At 37.4% G+C, this 25,812-nt stretch overlaps 1 protein-coding gene across 2 annotated transcripts in view; it reads right to left on the bottom strand.

The window, feature by feature from the left end:
• Nucleotides 1-23,746, bottom strand: part of DTNBP1 (dystrobrevin binding protein 1) — a 134,445-nt gene extending 110,699 nt beyond the window's left edge. Inside the window, exons 1-4 of one of the 2 annotated variants that reach the window (XM_012643259.1) lie at nt 23,515-23,746; nt 15,609-15,662; nt 14,829-14,879; nt 5,203-5,263 (exon numbers count right to left, since the gene is read on the bottom strand). In XM_012643259.1, the coding sequence (XP_012498713.1) occupies nt 5,203-5,263; nt 14,829-14,879; nt 15,609-15,662; nt 23,515-23,570 (222 nt within the window). In that variant the 5' untranslated portion in view covers nt 23,571-23,746. Of the gene's footprint in view, nt 1-5,202; nt 5,264-14,828; nt 14,883-15,608; nt 15,663-23,514 lie in introns of both variants that reach the window. The other variant, XM_012643258.1, reaches the window with a different exon arrangement.
• Nucleotides 23,747-25,812: the final 2,066 nt, after the last annotated feature.

Raw genomic sequence — 25,812 nt, 5'->3', positions numbered from 1 at the left:
AATTTCTTTCTATTTTTAGTAGAGATGGGGTCTTGCTCTTGCTCAGGCTGCTCTCGAACTCCTGAGCTCAAACAATCCACCCGCCTTGGCCTCCCAGAGTGCTAGGAGTACAGGTGTGAGCCACGACACCCGGCCTGTTCATAAATTCTTATGTTTTTACATTCTGTGAATATAACTGTAGCTATATTCCCTTTAATTCTTGAAAGTATTTATTTGTATTTGATTTTTTTCTACATCAATATCACCAGTGACTTACTAATTATTTAATTATTAACTAATTTATTAGTCTGTTCTAAGAACCTTTCCTGTTGTTTAGCTTCTATTACGGTTTTGTACTCTATTTCATTTATTTCTCTTGTCTTTACTCTCTTTTTCATTCATTCTTCCAGGTTTACTCTATTCTCTTTCCAAGTATTTCAGTTACATTAACTCACTAATTTTCAGTCTTTTTTTCTTTATAAAATTTCCCCACAGGTAGACCTTAGCAAATTCTACAAGTTTATATGTAGGTAATTATTATTCAGTTCTATTTTTAAATTTACAACATTTTTTCTTTGAACCACAAATCAGTCATAATATGTATTTTTAATTTCCAAACATGGAGTTTTTAAAATTGTTTTCCTGCACTGACTTTCAGCTTTATTTGGACTGGGATCAGAGAATAATCCTCTATGACTTCCTTTATATGAAACTTGCTGAGACTTGCTTTGTGGCCCAATATATGGTCAATTTTTACAAGTGTTCCAGGTATGCTTTAAAAAAATGTGTATTCTGTATTTTTTGGGGTAGTACTCTAGATTTGTCCATCAGGTCAAATTTGTTAATCACATGAGTCAAATTGTCTATATCCCATGGTTACTTTATCTGCTTTTTTCCTGTCATTTAAGAGAAATGTATTTAAATTGTCCTATTTTGAATGTGGATTTATCTATTTTTTCCCTGTAATTCTATTTGTGCTTTATATATTCTGAGACTTTTATTAGGTACACACAAATTTAGACTTTTTTCCCCCTGAGGGAATTGAATCTTCTATTTAATGATCCTCTTCTTCCTCATACTCTTTTTTTCTTTTTAAGTCTATTTCACCAATATTAACATATCCACTTTCTTCTGGTTAGTACTTGTCTAGTATATGTTTTCCCTCCAATTATAGACATTCCTTGATTTATTGTACCTCATTTTACTGTGCTTCACAGATACTGTCTTTTTTTTTAACAAATTGAAGGTTTGTGGCAACCTTGCATCAAGCAAGTCTATTTTTCCAACAGCATGTGCTCACTTCCTCTGTGTCACATTTTGGTAATTCTTGAAATACTTCAAACTTTTTCATTATTATTACATTTGTTATGGTGATTTATGATTAGTGATCTTTTATGTTACTATTGTAATTTGGGGTACCGCAAACCACACCCATGTAAGACGGCAAACTTAATAAATGCTGTGTGTGACTGCTCAACCCACTGGCCATTTTCCTGTCTCTCTCTCTCTCCTTGGGCCTCCTTATTCCTGTGACACAACAATATTGAAATTAGCCCAATTAATAATGCTACAATGGTCTCTAGGTGTTCTCTTACTTTAACTCAAAAGCTAGAAATGATTAAGCTTAGTGAGGAAGGCACGTCAAAAGCTGAGATAGGCTGAAAGCTAGGCCTCTTGTAACAGTTAGCCAAGTTGTGAATGCAAAGGAAAAGTTCCTGAAGGAAATTCAAAGTGCTACTCCAATGAACATAAAAATGATATGAAAGTGAAACAGCCTTACTCCTGATATGGACAAAATTTTAGTGATCTGGATAGAAGATCAAACCAGTCACGACATTCCCTTAAGCCAAAGCCTAAACCGGAGCAAGGCCCTAACTCTCTTCCATTCTGTGAAGGTTGAGAGAGGTGAGGAAGCTGCAGAAGATAAGTTTTATGCTATCAGAGGGTTGGTTCATGAAATTTAAGGAAAGAAGCTATCTCCATAATATAAAAGGACAAGGTGAAGCAGGAAGTGCTGATGTATTTAATAGAAGCTGCAGCAAGTTATACAAAGATCTAGCTAAGATCATTGATGAAGGTAGCTGCTAAACAACATGTCTTCGATGTAGATGAAACGGCCTTCTATTGGAATAAGATGTCATCTAGGACTTTCAGAGCAAGAGAGGAGAAGTCAATCCCTTGCTTCAAAGCTTCAAAGGACATGGGCTACTGCAGCTGGTGGACTTGAAGTTGAAGCCAATGCTTATTTATTATTCTGAAAATCTTAGGGGTCTTAAGAATTGACTCTATCTGTGCTATCAGTGGAACAACAAATGACAGCACATCTGTTTACAACATGGTTTACTGAATATTTCAAGCACACTGTTGAGACCTACTGCTCAGAGAAAAAGATTCCTTTCCAAATATTATTGCTCACTGACAATGAACCTAGTCACCCAAGAACTTTGATGGAGATATACATCAAAGTTAGATACATAATGTTGTTTTCTTGCCTCCTAATACGGCATCCATTCTGAAGCCCATGAATCAAGGAGTCATTTTGACTTTCAACTCCTATTATTTAAGAAATAAATTTTGTAAGGCTGTAGCTGCCATAGACAGTGATTCTTTCTATGGACCTGGGAAAAGTAAACTGAAAACATTCTGGAAAGGATTCACCATTCTAGATGCCATTAAGAATATTTGTGATTCATGGGAGGAGGAGCAAATATTAACATTAACAGGAGTCTGAAAGAAATTGATTCCAACCCTTATGGATGACTTAGATATTTAACTTTAAATTTGAGATTAATCAATATCTATACACCCTCCCTCAAATATCTACATGCTCCCCCTAATAAGACAGAAGTCTTAAAATGTTTGAACTCTGATAATCTGCCTTCCAGCTTACATGTTTTGTTATCCAGCATTACTGTTTGATCTTGCTCTATCATTTTTAATCCCACAAATTAAATAACTGATATATATGGCCACTGTTTGTTGAGATTTATTTATATTTACCATTTTCTCTGTTCATTATTCCTTCCTACATCTCAGACCTATCTTCCAAAATTATATTCTTTTTTTCTTAAATTATTCTTTAGAAGGTCCTTTATTGGGGGACTGTTGATAGAAAACTCTGCTTTTATATAAAAAAGTCTTACTTTTACCCTAATTCTTGGTAACATTTTGAGAAGTCTGCTGTGGAACTCATTCATTGATAAGTGATCTGTCTCTTCTCTCTGGTTATTTTGAGATCTCCTTTTCTTCAGTGTTCTGTATGTCTAGGTGTGGATAATTATCTTACTTGCTTGTTGTACTTTCTGCAGAGATCTAAGAATTTACATATCTCATTTATGGAAAATTTTCAGCCATTTATCTTTTTCTACATTGTCTCTCCCTCATTCTCTCCTTCTGGAATGTTTCCTGGAGATACATGACCCATATGAAACTGTAATTTTAGAGATCAAAATTGGTCAAATATTGGCCATCTCACTGAGTTCAACCTAAAGATCTTTTATAACTACTCCCTAACTTCTCTTTCATATTTTCCATTTTCTTTCTCAGAGATCCTTTCTTTTTAGACAGTCTTTTTGACTGTCTCTTCTACTTCACTAATTCTTTCTCAGCTGTGTCCAACTGCTGTCAAGCACATCTTTTGGGTTTTTAATTTCAATGACTTTAAAATCATGTGTGATAGTATCTTATTCCTTACTCATTTTTAAATCCATCTTTTATCTCTTCAAGGATTTTGTATATACCTATTTAATAGTCTACATTCAATAATGCAATATCTAAAGTCTTTTGCAGATCTAAATCTTACTCTTCGGTTCTGGCAACTCAAACTTTTGGTAGTTTACTTCTTTGTGTGTTTGTTAATATTTTGGGGGAGGGAGCCTGACTCGGATCATGGAAATCTGAGGAGACTAGATTTAAACAGTTTCATCCATGGAGAATTTGTATTTATTTATATGGAGTGTCAAGGAATACAGTCATCTGCAACTCTCTCATTTCTTAACACAGAGGTTCCTTGATCATGCAGGAAGTATAACTTAGAACTCCACACTCACGTGAGGATGAGACCATGGTTAACAAATCCAGAAAAGAGACTATATTTAGGCCAACTTGTAATGAAGACAGACATGTTTTGTCCTTGACTCCTTTGGCCAACATGTACATTTTTTTTTTCTAGCTTACCCTTTCACAAGGAGACATAGCCATTTCAAAGATCAAAAAGCTTTATCAGGAGTCTTGGATTCAGTTCCCCATAAACAAAGTCTCTTATCCTCACGAATCTCTAAGCTTTTGTTTTAGTATTTGATGCCAGCTTCCATGTTTTGTTTTGTTTTTTAACCACTCTGATTTCAGTTCCCTATTCATTTTTTTGTTGTTGGCCCTTTAGGTTTCCCTTAATTTTTGTGAGCTTAAGGCATCCTAAAGAATTTTTAAAAAATATATCCAGCATGAAGTGTTTTATAGCTATCAGGCTTTTAGTCTGCCTTACTGCCAGAAACCTACATTCCTCCCTTTTCAGTAATTTCTAAGACAAATGCTAGGGTCTAAATTTCATCACATATATTCCTGTGTTCTATATAACTAATATGGCTTCACTAATTTACGTAAATGGTAAAGAAAGTCAGTCTAATCAAACTGAAAGTCAGAATTACAGAAATAAAGAAATAAAGTTTGATTCATATCAATAGCATAGAGTATTTGATCTTAAACTAATAATGCTTTAAGTACATATACCAATAATTTTAATTACAAGTCACTTTTATACATAGCGTTTAAAAACAGTTTGTTCTTCTAAGAGTTGAGGATGACCCCTGAAATTTTTATAATAATTTGGCAAGCAAATTAATGATTTTAGGTAGCAAAGTTAAACTTTTGCCCAAATAGTACAGAATTCTTAAATAGTGTACAGAAAGAGATTATATAATTATATAATTTACACATAATTGCAAAGCCATCAGACTCAAATTCAAAGCATTATATGTAGATGAATCAAATATTTATCTGTCCTTAGAACGAAAGTTATCAGCTCTCTAGCTCAACTAAATTACTTGACTGAGACATTATAAAAATATGCTTTATTCAGAAAGTTTCATAACCAACTACTAGATCCAATTTATGATATCCTACAAAACATTTTAGCACAATTATAAATTTTAATTTCTTTAAAACTAGCATTTAACACTGAAAAAGAAAATTTTACTATGAGTATAACATTAGCCAATTCTTTACCTCTCCAGCACTTGCACATTCCTTGGCTCTTCTGTGAAGTGCAGCCCACGTATCCTCATACCTAAAAAAGAGCAAAAAATAATTTGAAATGCAAATCACACTTTAAAAGAAATACTGTTTAAAGATGAACATGGAATCGCCGGTGGCAGCAGAAGGGAAAAGCTCAAAAAATAATGGGGACATGTTACAAGGGTAAAGAAGTCAACTTGAAGGAGCTTCCAAATGGCCAAATATGTGACAATTTGAGCAATAAAATATATAATGGTGGTAATGAATTATAACTCCAGTAATAAATTATTACCATGAGTCCACAGTGATATAAATAATTGAATAAATAAATGGAAGAGAAGAGAAAAACTCTTTCTTACAGAATTCTAATTGTTAATTATAGAAGAAATGATGGAAAGAAAATCACCATTTGGTAAACTAGTAGTAATTTTTCAAAAAGAATTCTAATGGATGATAAGATTACTGGATAAAAGCATGAAGTGAAACAGGATTATTTACATAGTCTCAAAGTATCTCCCCACAGGATCCTCGTTAACTAAAAATGGGAAAATAGTAGAGGAGAAACCCCCAGAGCTTCCTTGATCAAATGATCACAATTAATGTCAACAGTAATGAGACACATCATGTGTCTCCTGATATGATGCACTGGGAAGGACACGACATTAATCTTCTAGCAGACTTGCCAAAAAAGCACTAACTTGAACTTAATCACGAGGAAAGAGCAGATAAATCCAAATTGATGTTCATTTTGAAAAATAATTAGTTAGTACTCTTTGAAAGTGTCAAGGTCATAAAAGACAAAGACTGAGGAACTGTTCCAGATTACCGGAGATGAGGGAGCCATGGAGACAAAATATAATGTGTGATCCTGGACTGAATGCTAGTCCAGAAAAAAAGGACACTGGTGGGACAACTGATGAAATTTGAATAAGGTCTATAGATTAAAGTATTTACCAATGTTAATTTTGTGGGTTTGATCATTGCACTATGGTTATATAAAATGCTAACACTGGGAAAGCTGAAATTCCTTGTTCTATTTTTGCAACTATTTTGTAAATCTGAAATTATTTGAAAATGAAAAGTTAAAAAATACAACTCTCACTCTTTTTGCCCGGGCTAGAGTGAGTGCCGTGGCGTCAGCCTAGCTCACAGCAACCTCACACTCCTGGGCTCAAGCAATCCTTCTGCCTCAGCCTCCTGAGTAGCTGGGACTACAGGCATGCGCCACCATACCCAGCTAATTTTTTCTATATATTTTTAGTTGTCTGATTAATTTCTTTCTATTTTTAGTAGAGACAGGGTCTCGCTCTTGGTCAGGCTGGTTTCGAACTCCTGAACTCAAACAATCCGCCCACCTCAGCCTCCCAGAGTGCTAGGATTACAGGCGTGAGCCACGGCGCCCAGCCAAAAATACAACTTCTTAACTATTATTCATATGGTTGCTGATGTAAAACTTGATTTCCCATTTTATCTAAGATTCTCCCTATCCAACTGATAATTCTCTAAATAGAAATACACGTTTTATGAGTTTATACTGCCTCCCCACACAGTCACAGAGAGATTCACAATTTTTCTATTAAATTTAAATAGGAAAATCAATCCAAATCATTCAGACTATACTAGAGTCACACATGTAATAAAAAAGCAAGGTGGAAGATCACACAATTAATATAGCCCTGATGCCACTGTTGACTAACAGAAAGCTCAAAAATTTTCTCTGGTTTATCAGATGGTATAAGTATCAATTAAAATCAACGGGTATTTACTGAATGCCAAGCACTGTTAAGCACCAGAATTCCAGAGATAAATTTTACTTTTGCATGTGTGTTGTATCAGTACTGAGCACAGAGCCTGACATACAAAAAAACTTGTTAAATGTCTGCTGAGTGGAGGAATACATATGCTAATTGCAAATTTAAAATTCAGGGCTTCACAGTAAAATTTTCTATCATTTTCTCCAATCAATGGAAAAGAGCAAATTAATCCTCACTTACCATCTAGACTCCAGATCATTCTTTTCTTCATCTCTCACCATTTCCTTTTCCCCTTATTATGTATGCTCTCCACACCCTCCTTGCCATTATATATCGCCCTTCCTCACATCTACCTTTCTAGTTCAGCACCTAGTCACGATTTTCCTAGTATCTTTGGCATTCTCTAAACCTAGACTATCCCAGCCATTCATTTTCTCTGCTCTACTTCTATGCTATGGAGCACTGTTGGAGAAAGGCATTAAATCCATTACAAATGCATGCTATCCAACCTCACACGGGGCTTAGCTGCCAATCAGTATTTAAAAAAAAATTTCATTCCTATTAGATTGATCCCTGAAGTCCACACAGCAGTTGTTCTACATCTCTTGCAGCCTTGAAACTCATCCCCATCCAACTGCTTTCAACAAATGGATGACCCTGTTGCACCATTCTACTGCAATAAAATCCCTGGATGTAAACTCCTCCAATTTGCCTGTGTTCAAACTCAAATATCTTTAAAATTACAAGTCAATACGGAGGCAATGGAGAAGAAATCATATTAATAACGTAATCATTCCTTCAAAGAATTTTGGAACATATTTTATGTATATTATGGTAGGACTAGTGGGAGAGTTCACGATATAGTTAGAAAGACCAACATACATGTAAATAATTACTTACAAAGGAAGTGTTGATTATAAAGCATTAGATTAGAGCTACAGGAATATAGGAGACTAATTCTCAACTATGTCATACTACACTGCTTAAAAAATTATGATTTCGAATATAGAAGGAAGATGGCAGAATAAGAAGCACCAGGAATCTGACTCCCCATCTAGACCACAGTTGCATTGGCACAATGTGTCTGATGTAACTATTTTGGAACTCTGGAGTCTACTGAAGGCTTGCAACTTCCAGAGGAAGGATGGGAAAGTAAACTGAAGTTAATTTCAGCTTTCAGCACAGTAACAGTACCCCTCCCTCACTTCCATCCCATGGTAGGCAGCCATGCACCTGTTCCTGAAGAAGCTTGTGCACAGCTTCTAAAAGCCAAGATGGGCCAATAAGGACCTGTCCTCCAAGTATCGGGGAATCTGTGCTCTGATCACAATTGCTGCTTCTGATCAGGGAGGAGAAGACATAGAAGCAGCCACTGTTGCAAATTCCTCCCTCTCTGACTAAAGCAATTTTCAGAGGATTTAAAAGGCCAGTGTCTGGTTTTTGTCCCTCTCCATTGTTTTCTTTTCCCTCTTTGGGAGCCAGATACTTAAGGAGCAGGACATTCAAAAGCAACTGCATATGAGGGAATTTAGATAGTCACCATACATGCCCAGTGAAAGGTGCAGGCTCATAAAAGACTTGAGCAGACCTTAAATTTACATTTCTGATCACTGGCACAGAGACACTACAATATTCAAAAAATAAAACAAAAACAGCAAACCCTAGGGAAGGGGAAGAATCTGATCTCCAGTGTTACCATAGCATGCAATTCAAATGTCCAGTTTTCAATAATAAAAAAAATCAAAAGGCATACGTAGAAAAAGGAAAGTATGGTCCTTTCAGAGGGAAAAAATAAATTGACAATGTCTCTAAGAAAGACTAGATGGTGAATTTACTAGACAGACTTTTCGTTTTTTTCAGAAGCTGAAAAAGATGTATTAAAATACATCTCAGCAAAAGGGAGACCCCCGTCTCTACCAAAAATAGAAAACATTAGTCGAGTGTGGTGGTATGCACCTCTGTAGTCCCAGTTACTTGGGAGGCTGAGGCAGGAGGATCACTTGAACCCAGGAGTTTGAGGTGGCAGTGAGCTATGATGACACCACTGCACTCTATCCAACATGACAGAGAGTAAGACTCTGTTTCAAAAAAAAAAACAAAAACAAAAAACAAAACCAATCCTTCTCAAACTCTTCTAAAAAAGAAAAAATGAAGAGGAGGAAACATATCCTAACTCATTCTTATGAGACCATTATTGCCCTGATACCAAATTCAGGCAAGGACATACAAGAAAAGGAAACTATAGACCAACATCCCTTATGAACACTGATGCAAAAAATCCTCAACAAAATACTAGCAAACTTAATTTAGCAGATGTTGAAAGGATTATACACCATGATTAAATGGGATTTACTCCTGGAATGCAAGAATGGTTCAACATATGAAAATCTATCAATGTAATATACCAGATTAACAGAATGAAAGAAAAAAACACATGATCATCTCAACTGATGCATAAAATTATTTGACAAAATTCAAATTTTGTGATAAAACACTCAAACTGGGAATAGAAGGAAAACTAGGAATAGAAGGTATACTCAAACTAAGAATAGAAGGAAAACCCATACCTAACATTATACTCAATGGTGAAAGACTGAAAGCTTTTCCTCTAAGATGAGGAAGAAGACAAAGATGCCTGTTTTTTCTGCTTCAATTCAACATAATACCAGAAGTTGTAGCCACAGCAATTAGGAAAGAGAAAGAAATAAAAGGTACCAAATTGGAAAGAATGAAGTAAAATGATCTCTATTCACAGATGATACGACTTTATATACAGAAAACCCTAAAGATTCCACACAAAAAACTATCAGAACGAATAAATGAACTCAGCAAAGTAGGATACAAAATAAACACATAAGTCAGTTGTTTCTTTATAGTAGCAATGAACAATTCAGAAATAATTTAAGAAAACAATTCCATTTATAATAGCATTAAAAAATATTTAGGAATTAACCAAGAAGGTAGAAGATTTGCACAATGAAAACTACAAAACACTGCTGAAAGAAATTAAAGACAACATATATAAATGGAAAAACATCCCATGTTCATGGATTGGAGGACTTAATATTGTTAAGACGTCAGTAATATCTAAAGCAATCTACAGATGCAATGCAATCGCTTAAAAAATCCCAATGATATTCTTTGCAGAAAGAGGAAAAAATCCATCCTAAAATTCATATGAGATCTTAAGGGACCTTTAATAGCCAAAACAATCTTAAAAAGAACAACAACACTGGAGAACACAGACTTCCTTATTTCAAACCTAACTACAAAGCTGCCAAAATCAAAACAGTGTGGTACTGGCATAAAGACCAGATGTAGACCAATGGAATAAAATAGAGAGCCCAGAAATAAATCCTTGCACATATGGTCAAAAATTTTTGACCAGGTTGTCAAGAGAAGACCATCCAATGGGGGAAAGTACAGTCTGTACTTTGGTGTTGGGAAAACTGGATATTCACACGCAAAAGAATAAAGTTGGGCCCTTACCTAACACTGTATATAAAAACTCAAAATGGATCAAAGAGTTAAAACTATAAAACCCTTAAAACACAGGGAAAAATCTTCATGATACTGGATTTGGCAAGAATATCTTGGATACGACACAAAAGGCACAGGCAACAAAAGAAAAAATAGGCAAACTGGACTTCATCAAAATTAAAAACTTTTGTGCATCAAAGGATACAATCAATGGCGCAAATAGGTAGGTAACCTACAAAATGGGAGAAAGTATTTCAAAGTCACATATCTGATAAGTGGTTAATATCCCTAAAATATAGAGAACTCCTAAAATTCAACAACATAAGACACAAATAAGCCAATTCAAAATGGTCAAGGAATAGACATTCCAAGGAAGATACACAAATAGCCAAATTAAGCACACAAAAAGATGCTATCATTAGTCATTGGAGAAATGCAAATCTAAACCACAATAAGACACCAGTTCACACTCATTAGTGAATATAATAAAATACAAAACAAAACGAAAACAGAAAAATAACAAGTGTTGGCAAGGATGTGAAGAAACTGGAACTCTTGCGCAATACCGATGAGAACATACAATGGTGCAGTCATGAAGGAAAACACTATGATGGTTACAGAAAAAATTAAACATAGAATTATCATATGATCCAGCAATTCCCCTTCTGGATATATACCCAAAAGAACTGAAAGCAAGATGTCAAAGAGATATTTGTACACCCATGTTTATAGCAGCATTATTCACAAAAGACAAAAGGTAGAAGTAACTCAAGTGTTTATTAATAGCTGAATGGATAAACAAAATGTGGTATATACATACAATGGAATATTACTCAGTCTTACAAAGAAAGGAAATTACAACACATGCTACAACATGGATAAACCTTGAAAATGTTATGCTAAGTGAAATAAGCTAACCATAAAAAACCAAATACTACACGATTCCACTTATATGAGGTATCTAGTACAGTCAAATTCATAGAAAGAGAAAGTAGAATGATAGTTGCCAGGGGTAGGGAGGAGGAGGGAGAAATGCGGAGCTGTTGGTTAATGGGTATAGAGTTTCCATTTTGCAAGATGAAAAGAGTTTTGGGGATTGTATGCAGGACCATGTGAATGTACTCAACACTACTAAACTGTACACTTAAAAATGGTTAAGATGATACATTTTGTTATGTGCATTTTATCACAATTTCTTTAAAAATTAAAAAATGATTTAGATATTTGCTATTTAAAATGGTCTTTCCCACACTCAATATTAGTTCCAATGAGAAAACACTGTTTTTCAGTGCAGCGTACAGACACATTATGGACACCTTCCTATAGCTGTAAATTTTTCATATTAAGTCCCAAAATGCATCCTCATCCCAAAAAACTACCACACAAAAAAGTGTATATCTCCAAAATAAATTTTTAAATGAAACGAAGTTATTTCAACTAAGTCTCAAGAAAGAAAAACAAAATGTAAATAGTAAACAGTACATCACTGGTTAATTTTTAATACACTTCCTTTCATGTTCACTTCTATGTTCACTTCTGTTCTTTACTCAACAAAACCAAGGAAAAAATTAATATCACAGCAAGAACTTTTCATTTCAAAGAAGAAAAATCTCTAGATTGAGCAACCATAAAAAGAAACCAAATAAAGTGCTAGAAAAGAGACAGGAAAAAGTAGGTATAAATGACCATGTTATATTAAGTGCAGATAAGGAAAAGCAGTATATCTGTCAAATGACATGTTATTACATATAGAACTGCATGTAACATACTTAAACCATACACTATACTTACTTTTATAATAGATTTATTGAACTATAATTACATACCATAAAATTCAACCTTTTAAAGGGTATAATTCAGTAGTTTTTTTAGTATATCGTACTCACAAAGTTGTGCAACTATCACCACTAATTTGAAAACATTATCACCTAGAAAAGAAACCCCATACGCATTAGCAGTCACTACCCATTCTCTCTTCCCTCCAAACACTGGCAACCATTAAATCTACTTTCTGTCTCTATGGATTTGCCATTCTGTACATTTCATATAAATAGAAAAATACAATATGTGGTCTTTTGTGCCGACTCCTTTCACTCAGCATAATGTTTTTAAGTTTCATTCATGTTGTAGAATGTATCAATAACATATTTTTGTGGGTGAATAATATTCCATTATATGTATATACCACATTTTGTCCATTCATCAGCTGATGGACATTTGTGCTGTTTCTACTTTTTGGCTATTATGAATAATATTGCTATGTACATTCATGTAAAAGTTTTTATGTGGATATATGTTTGCAGCTCTCTTGGGGTGAAATTGCTGAGTCATGTGGTACAGGTTGAGTATCCCTTATCAAAAATACTTGGGACCAGAAATGTTTCGGATTTAGGATTTTTCCCAATTTTGGAAGATGTGCATCATACCAGTTGAACATTCCTAATCCAAAAATCCAAAATCCGAAATGCTCCAATGAGCATTTCCTCTGAGCATCATGTTAGCACTCAAAAAGTTTTGGATTTGGAGCATTTCAGATTTTGGATATTCAGATTAGGGATACTCAACCTGTGATTCTATATCTAACTTTCTGAGAAACTATCAAACTGTTTTCCAAAGTAGCTGACCAATTTACATGCCCACAAACAATGCATAAGTGTTCTAATTTCCCTCCCTACTAGCCAACACGAGGATGTCTTTTTGATTATAGCTATGCTAGTGAGTATGAAGTGTTATCTCACTGTGATTTTGATATGCATTTCCATGGTGACTACCAATGTTGAGCATATTTTCATGTGCTTATTGGCCATTTGTGTATCTTCTGAGAAACATCTCATTCAAATCCTTTGCCTATTTCTTCACTGGGTTGTCTTTTTGAGTTTTAAAAGTTCTTTATATATTCTGGATACAAGTCACTTATCAGATATATATGATCTGCAAATATTTTGCCACATTCTATAGGTTGTCACTTTACCTCCTTGATGGTATTCTTTTTTTTTCAAGAGAGGATCTTTTTTTTTTTTTTTTTTTGAGACAGAGTCTCACTCTGTTGCCCGGGCTAGAGTGCCGTGGCGTCAGCCTAGCTCACAGCAACCTCAAAGTCCTGGGCTCAGCCTCCCAAGTAGCTGGGACTACAGGTATGTGCCACCATGCCCAGCTAATTTTTTCTATATATATTTTTAGTTGTCCGGCTAATTTCTTTCTATTTTCAGTAGAGACGGCGTCTCGCTCTTGCTCAGGCTGGTCTCGAACTCCTGAGCTCAAGCAATCCTCCCGCCTGGGTCTCCCAGAGTGCTAGGATTACAGGCGTGAGCCACCGCGCCTGGCCATCAAGAGAGGATCTTGCTCTGTGGCCCAGGCTGGAGTGCAGTGGCGTCATCGTAGCTCACTGCAACCTCAAACTCCTGGGCTCAAGGGACCCTCCTGCCTCAGCCTCCCAAGTAGCTAGGACTACAGGCACATGCCACCATGACCAGCTAATTTTTCTATTTTTAATAGAGGTGGGGTCTTGCCATGTTGCTCAGGCTGGTCTCCAATCCCTGGCCTCAAGCAATCCTCCCACTTCACCTGTTGAAAGTGCTAGGATTACAGGACTGAACCAACACACCTAGCTGATATTTTTTGAAACAAAAAAGTTTTTAATTTTGATTAAGTCCAATTTATCTTTTTTTTTTTTTTTTTTTTTTTTTAAGATATAAAGTCTTATTCTGTCACCCAGGCTGGAGTGCAGTGGTACAATCATAGCTCATTGCAGCCTCAAACTATCCTCCAGCCTCAGCCTCTGAGTAGCTGGGACTATAGGCTTGTGCCACCACGCCCAGCTAATTTTTAAAAAATTTTTTAGACAGGGTCTCACCATTGATCAGGTTTGTCTCGAACTTCTGGCCTTAAGCAATCCTCCCACCTCAGCTTCCTGAGTGGCTGGGATTATAGGCATGAGCCATCACACTCGGTTCTTTATTTTCTACTTTGTTGCTCGTGCTTTTCGTGTCATGTCTGGCCATGTATTTTAATGTTAATCTGTATGTCAATAAGAATGGATTGGAAGAGACACGATATAAAATTAAGGAAGTAAAAAACAAAATTGAGCTCTCAAATTCAGAATCAATTTTCTTGCAACAAAGCAACCATACATATAATAAATACACATAACAAACTATTGACTAGTAAATACAATAGTGCTCTATCTGCTCAAAATCTGAATGGCCTTTGTATGAATCAGTCAAAAGTAAAATCCCTTAGGGAAAAGAATAAGTAAATAATTTCACATCACTATGTTAATGTAAAATTTAGGTGTTTTAAGGTTTTATCTATAAAATTATAAAATATTTTTAGTCAATAAAATAGTAAGAAGTATAACCTTCCTCTATAAATGAAAACACTTACCTACTAAGTAATTCCAGTCCAGCAGAGTACTTCGGCAAATATGAAACAGTCCTGCTAAAAGAAACACTTATTCTATTAAAATTGTTTCTGATTTAGCCAACTAAAGAAAAAAGTTACATACAAGAATTTCAACATTGCCAATTGTAATATAAGGTATTTTTAAATCACTAATGACAATTTATCTAAACTTTTAGAAAAATGTACTATTTTATTTCAGAGTTAATATAATGAACTATAATTTATTATCAACCATCATTTTGCCCCATGGAGATTATTTTTATCATACAATAAACACTTTAATATAATGCTACATAAGAATAAATATGTATGATCAAAGTTCATCATCTCTAGGTTGAAAGTGAATTTTGGTCACATACTTTGTTAAAAAAAAATTTTAAAAATAGCACAATGCTCTTGTTTTCATGTAAAACAGGTAACACAGCCAAAAAGGCTCACTTGTATTATTTTATTATTAATTTGCTTTTCAGTAATTTAGGACTTTTACTTTTGCTCTTAATACAAAAACTGAAAATGATTAATTGTGATCAAACAATAGCCACTGATTGTCATGGAGTAAAACAATTATACTTCAGCATTTTTCCAACCATTTCACAATTTCGTCAGAAAATTTTCCTGTTACAAAATTTAGAAAAAATCAATAAACTGTTTTGCTGTCAGATGTACTCTAAAATCCATAAAAGTAATTATACTGTTATGAATACAACCAAAAGTTGTGTGAAATTTAAGTCATAGTAAATTAAAATCTTAGCACAAGCTTACCTGGGTTTGCTTTTTACTTTTGCTTCTCTTGACTTGTCACTTAAAGTCTTCAGCCTATAATTCAATGAGTATAAAATGTAATATTTTTACATTTTACAAGATATTTTTCAACCACAAATTTTCACATCTATTAAAATTTTAGGTCAGATAAGCTAATCTTTTTAGCAAAAATTAAACACCTCTGCAAACAGTTGTGTGTTTACCATGTTAGACACCACGAATGGAAAATATATAGCAAATACCTTTATATTTCTATGTTCCCCGAATACCGTTTGTAGAAACACTGATTCCTAAATGTGATCAGAGCAGAGAAACCTAATTTCTCTGGCATCTTTAGAAAAAGTAGTGGTCCACATAAGTGAACTCAATAGGTAACAAAGATATCTAAGCAGCACACTTTATTAAGTAGATACTATCCCAGACATTCGAATCTCTTTGAACATGAGATAATCACATATAAAATGAGATATTGCTGCATATATTCTTAATTATACCACCAAGTATTCATTTCTAAATAGTAACTGAAACATAGGCCCTTACAAAGTCTCTGTAAAAATAGAAATAGGTGCTCCTTCCTCTCAAGACACTTTACTGCTATCAGCCAGAAACGATCCTAACATACAAGCTGTCTCTCCCATGAATGCCTCAACCCTGCATTGTACAGCATACAATTTTTGTGACTATACACACAGGCCCTAAGACAGGATTATATCTTTCCTTTCAATAATGCCTGTTAAGCACCGAAAGAGGACTTCTGATCAAATGCATTTTTAAACCAAATTAGAATGCCAATTTCATACAAAGAGTTTCATATTGCTCTCTGATCTTTTTCGAAAAATAAAATATTGATGAGATTTTCTGTACAATGTTCAAAATATTCAGCAATATTTTTAATACAAAACCAGTATGTGTATCTCCCTAGATGAGTCTAGGTAATTGCATAAAAGTCTAATCTGTCCCAGAGAAACAATATAAATTTCTAAGCTTATCTTGGAAACTAGTAATTCTGGTTTAAACCAAGATCAAGAAAAAGCTAGGGAAAAATATCTTTTATGGCCATGCTCTACTATTTCCACTCCAAAACTTGAGAAAGGCACTTAGTTGTGACATCTCAGACAAAATTATCCTAGGACAGTTATACACAGCAGTACATCACACTCAAAATGATTCGAGGATTATTTTTAGTGACTCAGGACAATTCTACACAGTTAAGTGTGAAAGGGAAGTCCTAAAATCCTATTTGGACTACTCTAATTATATGATCTAGCAAATCTCTAAGTTGATATCTCAAACATTTATTCCTAAAATAAACTTAATTTCTCAATTGTAACATGCCAACTTTCTCTCCTCCATCAAAAAAGAAAAAAAATTAGTTTGGAATAAAAGGGAAAGAAGGAGTGTTATAGGCAGCTGAAAATAAAACCATCAAAAGATTCAATAAGAGCTTCCCCATGTGACACTTTAACAACCATCTGTTTTAAAAATTGGTCTTTAACCAAACGTAATGTGTGGAGCTTATCTGATCTGGATTGGAACAAACCAACTGTAAAAAGACATTTCTAAGAACCAAGGAAATCTGATTACAGACTGCACAATTGATAATATCAAAGAATCAGTGTTAATTTTATTAGTTATGATATTGGCATTGCATTTAGGTAATGTCTGTATTGTTTTTAGTGATGCAAGCTGACATATCAGAGGTTTAATAGATAAATCTTAGATTTATGTCATAAATATATATGTTAGAAATAGGTATATAAAGCAAATGTGGCAATATCTGAAAATTGCTGAATCCGAGAAATGGATATATGGGGTTTATAGCATTATTCTGTTTTTGTGTATGTTTCGAACTTTGTAAAAAACAAAATTTCTTTAGCAACAAAAAGTCTTATAGATAATTCATCTTTTCTCACCAACTCTTTTCCAAATAAATCACCAATGTGACAAAATTCAGAATAGAAGCTGTTGGAGAAAACATAAAGTAGCCAGAGGAAAGTTGGAAACAGTTATAGAAGGTCAGGAGACAAAAAAATGAAGAGTTAAAATGACTATTATTCTTAAGACAAAAAAAGAAAAAGGTCAGATATATTTAACAAAGTAGCAAATATGCAAAAAGTCCTCTCTAAAATACATCCGGGAAATCCAGAATTCATGTGAAAGTAGACTACCATTTTTATTTTAGGATAACTCAAGTTTCTCACACAGCCTCCATGCTGGAAACAACCCATTCATAACATCTATTTACAATCTCAGTATCATGACATGCTGGGAAGGAAATACTGACCTAGGGAGAATACTTCAGTTTCTTCAAATGTAAAATGGTAGCATTATACACAACCATAAAGATTTAAATTCTTGTAAATTCGATAAAATTACAAATATGACCTTAACATCTGGAAACTATAGAGCTTGTTCAAATGAAAAGTATAATAAAAATTATCCTCATCAAGAAAGTTGAGAAACTATATACAACATAACTGGGCCAGGGTGAAATACAGTAGAGGTTCCCAATGCACCAGTTCCTATAAAAGGCTTGCCCAGCCCAGTTTTCAGTCTTCTCCCTAATACCATACACCTCCAGGAAGACATAAGTGCTGCTGTCTGAGCACATTAATATACAGACTTAAGTGAGCCATCTGTCAATTATTTTCTACTAAAGACAACTTTCAAGTTCAAAGAACTAAACCTCAAATTCACCGTAACAGTTCAATAATTTTATTTTTAGATGGCTCCAAAGACTTAACCTTAATTTGACACCAGCACATTTATTTCTTCAAGCTCAGTAGAAAATTCTAAAATGGAATAATCATGTTACTAAGAAATGAAGGAGATTAGCAAAACTGCTTAGACAAAAAGCGTAAAAAGAAGTGGATACTCAGAATGATGCCTTGAGCACCACAATAAATGATGAGCACATCTGCTGGCTGACTCAGTGGTGTGGGGGGGCCTACATGGCATTTCATTTATTTGCACCTCAATCTCCACCTGTTTATAATTATCAGCTATTAGAAAAGATGAGGATGATTGCTTTATAACACCACAAAAGTATATTAATTAGCATATTTTGTCATAAGGCTTAATTCCCTTTTAACCATAATCTATCATATTTTCACATTAGTATTTATCAATTCTCTTCCCCCCACCTTAAACAAGATCAGGGAAAGCAAAAGCATTGATCACACTTAGAAGTGCAAATGACCCCTCAGGTCCAAAGCATGAGAAATTCACACAAAAGCTGCACAGACTCAGGGAAAGGGAGAATAATCTAGACTATCTTTACCCTAATTAACCCCAAATACACCGCTTCAAGTTCTCACCTTTCTCGTGAGTGCATCTGAAATTTCCAACTGCTTCTCAGATGTCAAGCTGCTATTGTACAGCAAATTCACTGTAAACTGCCCCTTCTTTCTCAAACCTATTCTTGAATCCTTTTATGCTGGTATATGACATCATTTATCTATGATACCCCTAAATTAACATTCTCAATTTCTGCACCTTTTTCACCTTCCACATGTCACTGCTGACAAATTTGACCAGTGCCTGTCACATTCATCCTCTCCTTTAAATTTCTATCAGCACTGCCTCATCGTCTCTCACATGGCCCATAATTACAGCCTCCTAAATAATCTCCATGTTCCCCATCCCTAATCGTCCTATCACACTGCCTCCCAAGTCATCCTTCCAGAAATACAGAAATATTTTCCCAGAAATACAGGTAGGCTATTTCCCCCTTAACCTGACTTTTAAACATAGAATTTATGACCTTCTACATATTTTACCTCCTCCCACTAGAATGAGAGTAGGGATCATATTTGCTGTCTGGTTTTTTTTTTCTCCGTTATATCCTCAGCACCTAAAATAGTGCCTGCCATGGAGTAAGCATTCAATAAATATTTTATAAATAAATTAATTAAACAAAGTGTTGAAGATCCTCTATTATCAGGCACTAAACTTCCTTTCCAGCTTCATCTCCCAGGATTGCTTCCATCTCTGAAATGCCCTTACCCAAATCTATCATAATCTTTCCTCATTCTTCAAGGTCCAGTTTTAGAAGCCACTTACTCTTTGACACCTTCTGTAAAGGCATCCTAATTAATGGCTCTTTCCCCTGGGCTCAGATACCACACCATTTGTATCTAACATTCAGTTCATTCTGCTTTGCTTTACATTTCCACCAGTCTAGGGAATCCTGAGGACAAAGACTATTTCAGTTAACTTTGTAGCCCCAGGATCTAGCCCAATATATAGACACCGCTGAGTAAAAACTAGGCAAAACTAAGCACATGGCTTCTCAAATCTTTTTTAAGCTACTATAAAAAAGGACACTTTGAGTGCTTAGCCTAGTGTCTGGCACTTAGCAAGAACTCAGTAAATATTTATTTATTTAATCCAGTTGAATATTGAGATTTTTTTTCCTCCTCATTAGAAACGTTAGTAATCCTGGAAAAGTCAACATTTCGGGCAAAGCGTCACCATTTGAACACACTGTGAATTAGAGTATCGGATCCTCTCCTTTGTGCAGGTTTTGATACTCTGGAGGGAAGAGAGAATAAGGATTCTGAGTGCAGGTGGAGGTCAAGGGCCAGTGGAGGCTTTGACAGAAAATCATTATCTAGCTGCAACAATAAATAGGTTTTTTATCCCTAACCACAGGAACTCAGAGTATTACAAACAGGAAACACCAGCCCGTGACAGGCAGCTATAAACCTTCAGTAAATCTGATTTTCAGTTTCCTGAAGAGTTCTGCACGCCTAAATACCTCAATCCTGAGGGCTTTAGTCATAACTGCTCAAAAGGTAAAAATCAAAGACCAGCGTGGATTTGAAATACGTGCTTCAGAACGTCTAAAAGTTTCCCTCAGAGCTCAAGCCAATCTCTTAAAAAAAAAAAAAAAATGAATGTTCTATGTGAACCCTCCAAAAGGCTCCAAAAATAGATTCTGAGTTTAATCCAATTAGGACTCACTTAGGTGAGAGGAAAAGATGGTGGTGAGACCGGGAACCAATGCCCTTTAGTCCCGCAGCCTCTGGGCCAGCCTGTCATCCAATTGAGGCAGAAAGACTGTGATATATAATTACTAGCTTTTTTCAACGTAGACATACTGTTACAACGAATAAAAATTTATTAAAAAGGCCATATGTCCATGGACAACCTAGAGTTCTCCCAAAAGCACCAGTAATCGCTACACTTCCCTTAAAGAATCATGGTAAGTTGCATTTTTTCTAAGTTTGAATGGAATGTAGAAATTCATTGTGTTCATTGGACACGCTTTAACCACTAATGTGACATTCTGAGACTGATGAGGAATATTTTACAAAAAAAATAAGTAAATTTGCCTAGAGTTAAGTTCCAGTTATATGAATTTTCAGAAACTGAAAATGAGCAGAGCAGCTCTGAGGAGAGGCTGCTGCTCTGGGTGTAATCAGGAGTGACACTGGCCACACTGAAGGAGCCCAGAAAGGCACCAGGCCTTCAGCTGATTCCCTGGGGCAACCTGAACACTTGGCGTTTCCAACTATTTTAAAAGGCAGCTGCTCTGGCTTCTAAACATTTGCTCTGCTACCAAGTGTTCTACAGGAACACCAGCTCCAACGTGAGAGTTTTGGGTGGCCAGAGCCATGCCACTTTCTTTTCGAGACAGTCTTGCTATGTTGTCCAGGCTGCTGGTCTCAAACTCCTGGGCTCAAGCAATCCTCCAGCCTTAGCCTCCGAAGTAGCTGGAACTATTAGGCGCGCACCACCTCAGGCAGTTCATGCCTCTTTCATCTTTGAATCCCACATTGCCTACACTCAATAAACATGTGTGTGCTATGTTTAATTTTGTCTTTTCTCAGCAAAGCAAAAATATTCAGTTATGTAAATTAGGCTGATTTCAAGCTGAATATAGAAGGGTTTCATACAATAGATTAGATGGGTTTTTTCCTTAGTAAGAATAGTGCAGGAAATCGAGGGCCTGAACAAAGTGAACATCAGAGGTTAGAGGTGCTGGTCAACTGGGAGACGGACATCACTCAGAGATGAGTTATTTCTCTGCCAGATGATAGGCTAATGGCACATACTGACAGCCCAGTGGTTTATCAGCTGAAAGTGACAAGGAGGAAGCCAGCAAAGGAGCTAAATGGAATGAAGCCCTCTCAGGATGTCTAATTCTAACATGGCCCCAGACTATAACATCTTCAAGAAGTCAAGTCAGTTTCCAAGGGGTTCTAGATCCCCTTGGCACCTCTCCCTAACTGAATCCTAAACTTTTTGGGTTACCCAGATCTCCCAGGATGGTTTGGACCTGGGCAGTCCAGAGTCCATCATTCTAGGTAAGATCTTCTTAAGCAAAGACTAGGAACAGGAATGGTTCTGAGGCAACCATATGAGCAGGAGAGTAACTACCGAAAGAGGGACTGTTAAGCCATCAAGGAATTCCTTGATGCAGTGATAACAGTAGTGTATGCAAATGGGTTTATATATGGCCACTCTGATTTCAGTATCACACTAAAAGTTTTCAAAACAATAATTTACACTCTGAAGTTATTTTCTAAATTTATCAGGAGAAAAAAACGCATACATGCAAGCACATCCATCAACAAATGACTCCTAGAACATCTACAACTAACATTCTAAAGAACACCAAACTAACAAAAATGTTTTTATATGTGGTAAGCACTAAAGCATTTGACAGCTTGTCACCATTCAGCACCCAATAGGAAAACAGCATAAATATTTTTGTCCCATAAATTGTTGGCTAACATCTCTCCCGTTAGAAATTTAAAACAGTATGGTTGTGAACCTCCCACATTCACAGCAGTCTCCAAAATGATTTGTAAGTTAAAGGTTGAGAGACCCTTTTTAAAGGTGACACCCTTTCTAAAGTAATGAAAACATTAAAGTGAATTAAGTGCAAAGTAATAATAGTGACTTCTTGTCTTGCATGTTAATTCATTAATCTTCGCAACAACTCTATAAGTATCATCATTATCCCCATTTTACAGTCGCAGAAACAGTAAAATGAGGCAAGACAGTTCTTGCAGTAACTTGCAGAAATATGTTTGGCTAAGTGGTAGAGTCAGGATGAGTTACCTAAGCAGCGTGACGCCGGAGTCTAGGCCTGTGGTTCCCAGACTTTAGGGCACATTGGAATAACATGGAGAGCTTTAAAACGCCATCTCCAGGCATTCTGGTTTAATTGGTATAAGGTGTAACCTGGACATTGGGATTGTGATCGTTCCCAGGTGATTCTAAGCAAAGTTTGGGAACCTCTGTGCTTTTAACCACCGGGTATTAACAGCATTGCTATAGTTCTGTTGTTTCTCTTGCCCAAGAGTTCCTTCACCGAGGCGTTGAACCCAGGGCAAAGGTAGACACAAAACGCTGAAGGGAAGAAGCGGCCAGTCTCGCCGAGGGTTAGGCCGGCGAGCAGAACCTGAGAGCTGAGACAGGGAGCGGCAGGGCTCGGTCCGGGCCCGCGCAGGCTAAGGCGCGGGGCGAACCCCCGGCCCGGGGAAGGGGCGGAGGGCCCAGCTCCAGATGGGCGGAGGGCAGGTGTCCCGGAGGCGTTGTAGGGGACGAGGGGGCGCAGGGCCACCGTCCCGCGCGGGCGGAAGCGGGAGTCGCGACCGCCTCTCACATGACTCCCCCTCCTCTGCCCGGCTGATGCTGCCGGGAGGGAAGCGGAGGGGGTCCCACGCACGCCCGGCGCACTCCGCCGCGCTGCCGACCACCTCCCGGTCCTGGGGTGCGAGCCAGAGCCAGCCCGACGGGACCTAAGTTACTTCGCGCCGCCAGACGCGCGGACGCAGGGAAGTTCGTTACTTTCCCGGGCGGGGCGGAACCAGACCCGGCAGCGCGGTGCGGGGAAGGCCGGGAGCGGGGGCATCCCGAGCGGGTCCCTCTCAGTCGCCCACAGTATACCCACCCGGAGGTGAAATCCTGCTGCACGCTCAGCAGCCGCTCCCGCAGGGTCTCCAGCATCGCCGCAGCCGGCCTCCTTCCCTCAGGCCTCGCGCGGCCGCCGCCGCTGCCGCCGCCCTGGACCCCGGCAGCGTCCCGCAGCACCTGTCACCCACGCACCCCGCACTCCCTCGGCCGGCCCGGCGCTGGCCCTCGCGCCGCAGCCCCAGCCCCTTCCGCGTTCCCGCCCCCCGCGCCCCAGGCCGCCCGCGCACTCTCGCCCCGCCCCCGCCGCGCGCCGGGCCCGCGCAGCCGCAGTGGACCGCGCCGCGCTCAGGCCGTGGAAAAGGGGCGGGCCTTCCCTCCTGGCCCAGAAGGCGAGAACCGCCTCGGCGTTTTTCTAGGCTGTGCGAGTCCTTTGGAATAGAAGTGGCATCGTGGAAGGATGACTTACGTTGAGGACTCGAAGCTGTGGTTTTTACGTTTGGAAGAGAGGGAATAAAATTCCTGCATCGATAGCTCGCAGCTCCCTGTAACAAATCATTTTATGGATCGGAGTCCAGGATCTGACCCTACTGGCTTTAATCTTGGATGAGATAGTCAAACATTCCAAGCCTCGGTTTCTTCATTCATAAAATGGCAATAAGAATCAACTGTCTCGACATCCTTACTTGCCGCTCCTTCTTTAACCTACCCTGTCAGCCTTTTGTGCCCTACACACCAGGGAGATAGCCTCTTGCAAGTCACCAGTGGCCTCCGTGTTGCCAGTAGCGCCTGTTTACTTCTCTGATTTTTTCTTTACTTCTCAGTGCCTCTCAATGCAGTTTATCATGCCGTCCCTAAGACACATTCTTCTCTTGTCTCCAAGCACTCCATACTTCCCCTCTCCCTTCACCCCCTTCTCCTATTTCCACAGCTGCTCCGAAGGGTACATCCCAGCTCCTGCTCTTCTCCAAATGTGCTCTCTCCCCAGGTGATTCTATCAAGGCGCTGATGACTCCCAGATCTCCATCTTCAGCCCTGTCCTTCCTCTCAGTTCATACCAGTTGCCTACTCAACATGTATCCAACAGGCATCTGAAACCAACATACAGAAAACTGAAAATTTCATTGCATACTCACCTCGTAACCTGCTCGTTCTGTCTTTGCCATTCAGTAAATGGCACTACCATCCACCAAGTTGCTCAAGTTAAGACACTTGAAATCACACCTGGTTTTTCTCTTTTCCTCATCTTCCATATTGACTCATCAAGTCCAATCAACTTTATTTCTAAAGTATTTTGGAAGCTGCTCACCTTTCTACTTCTTCAGTATAATCAACGCTAGTCCAAGGCACCATCATCATTCACTAGAAACATTGACAGTTCTCCTTGATTCTACTCTTGCCATCCACACCCCTGTAATCCATCCTTGACACAGCAGCCAAAGAGAATTATTTAAAAGATAAATCAGATCATGTTGCTCACCTGCTTAAAATCCTCCAATTGCTTCCTGTGGACTTAGAATAAAATTGAAACTCTTTACCCCAGCTTAGAAAGTCCTAAAATTTGAATCCTTTGTGACATTCTATCCAGACTGATCACTACTTACCTATCATGTCCTTGACACTCAAGCCATACTAGCCTTTTTCTGATTCCTTGAAAATTCCAGACTCATTTTTACCTTGAGGCCTTTTCACGAGCTTTTCTCCAAACAGTCCCTAGGTTGCCTCCTTCATGACATTCAGGTCTCAGATTAAATAACATCCCACAAGATGACTGTTCAAGTTACCCACCCAACCCCTTCCTATCACACATCCTGTTTCTTAACTTATCCACTAGAAAATTTAATACTTGTTTAATTAATACAATTATTTATTAATTTATTTGTTTACAAATTTATGTTAAAACCAGGGCTAGGATTAGGGTGAAGCAAATAAGGCATTCACCTCAGGTACAAAATTTAAGGGGGAACCCAAAAGCTCAGTGATTAAGATAACCAATATTTTAATGCAATATTTAAAAATTTAAAATTAGAGAAAAAATATATGATGAACAAAATATCAAAATTTTAAATAAAGACGGGCTCCAATAGGGCTGGAATTGGATGAGGGAGTGAGGTGGGAGGTACAAGAACAGGCCCTGTTGTGAATTGCCCGTCTTATTAAGCTGTGTATCCCCAACACCTAGAGTAGTAAATGGCACACAGCAAACACTCAATAAATACTGATTGTTTTGTTGAAGGAATTAAATAAGATAAAGTGCTTGGCTTATGGTTGGGGAAACACCTCTTCCCCATTCTTGGTGCTTTTTTCCATGTGGAGGAATCTCCTCCACTAGTATAAC

This window comes from Propithecus coquereli, unplaced genomic scaffold (genome assembly GCF_000956105.1).
Source record: "Propithecus coquereli isolate 6110/MARCELLA unplaced genomic scaffold, Pcoq_1.0 Scaffold194, whole genome shotgun sequence".
In the NCBI taxonomy this organism is placed as follows: domain Eukaryota; kingdom Metazoa; phylum Chordata; class Mammalia; order Primates; family Indriidae; genus Propithecus; species Propithecus coquereli.
This window is presented reverse-complemented; position numbering and strand designations above follow the sequence as displayed.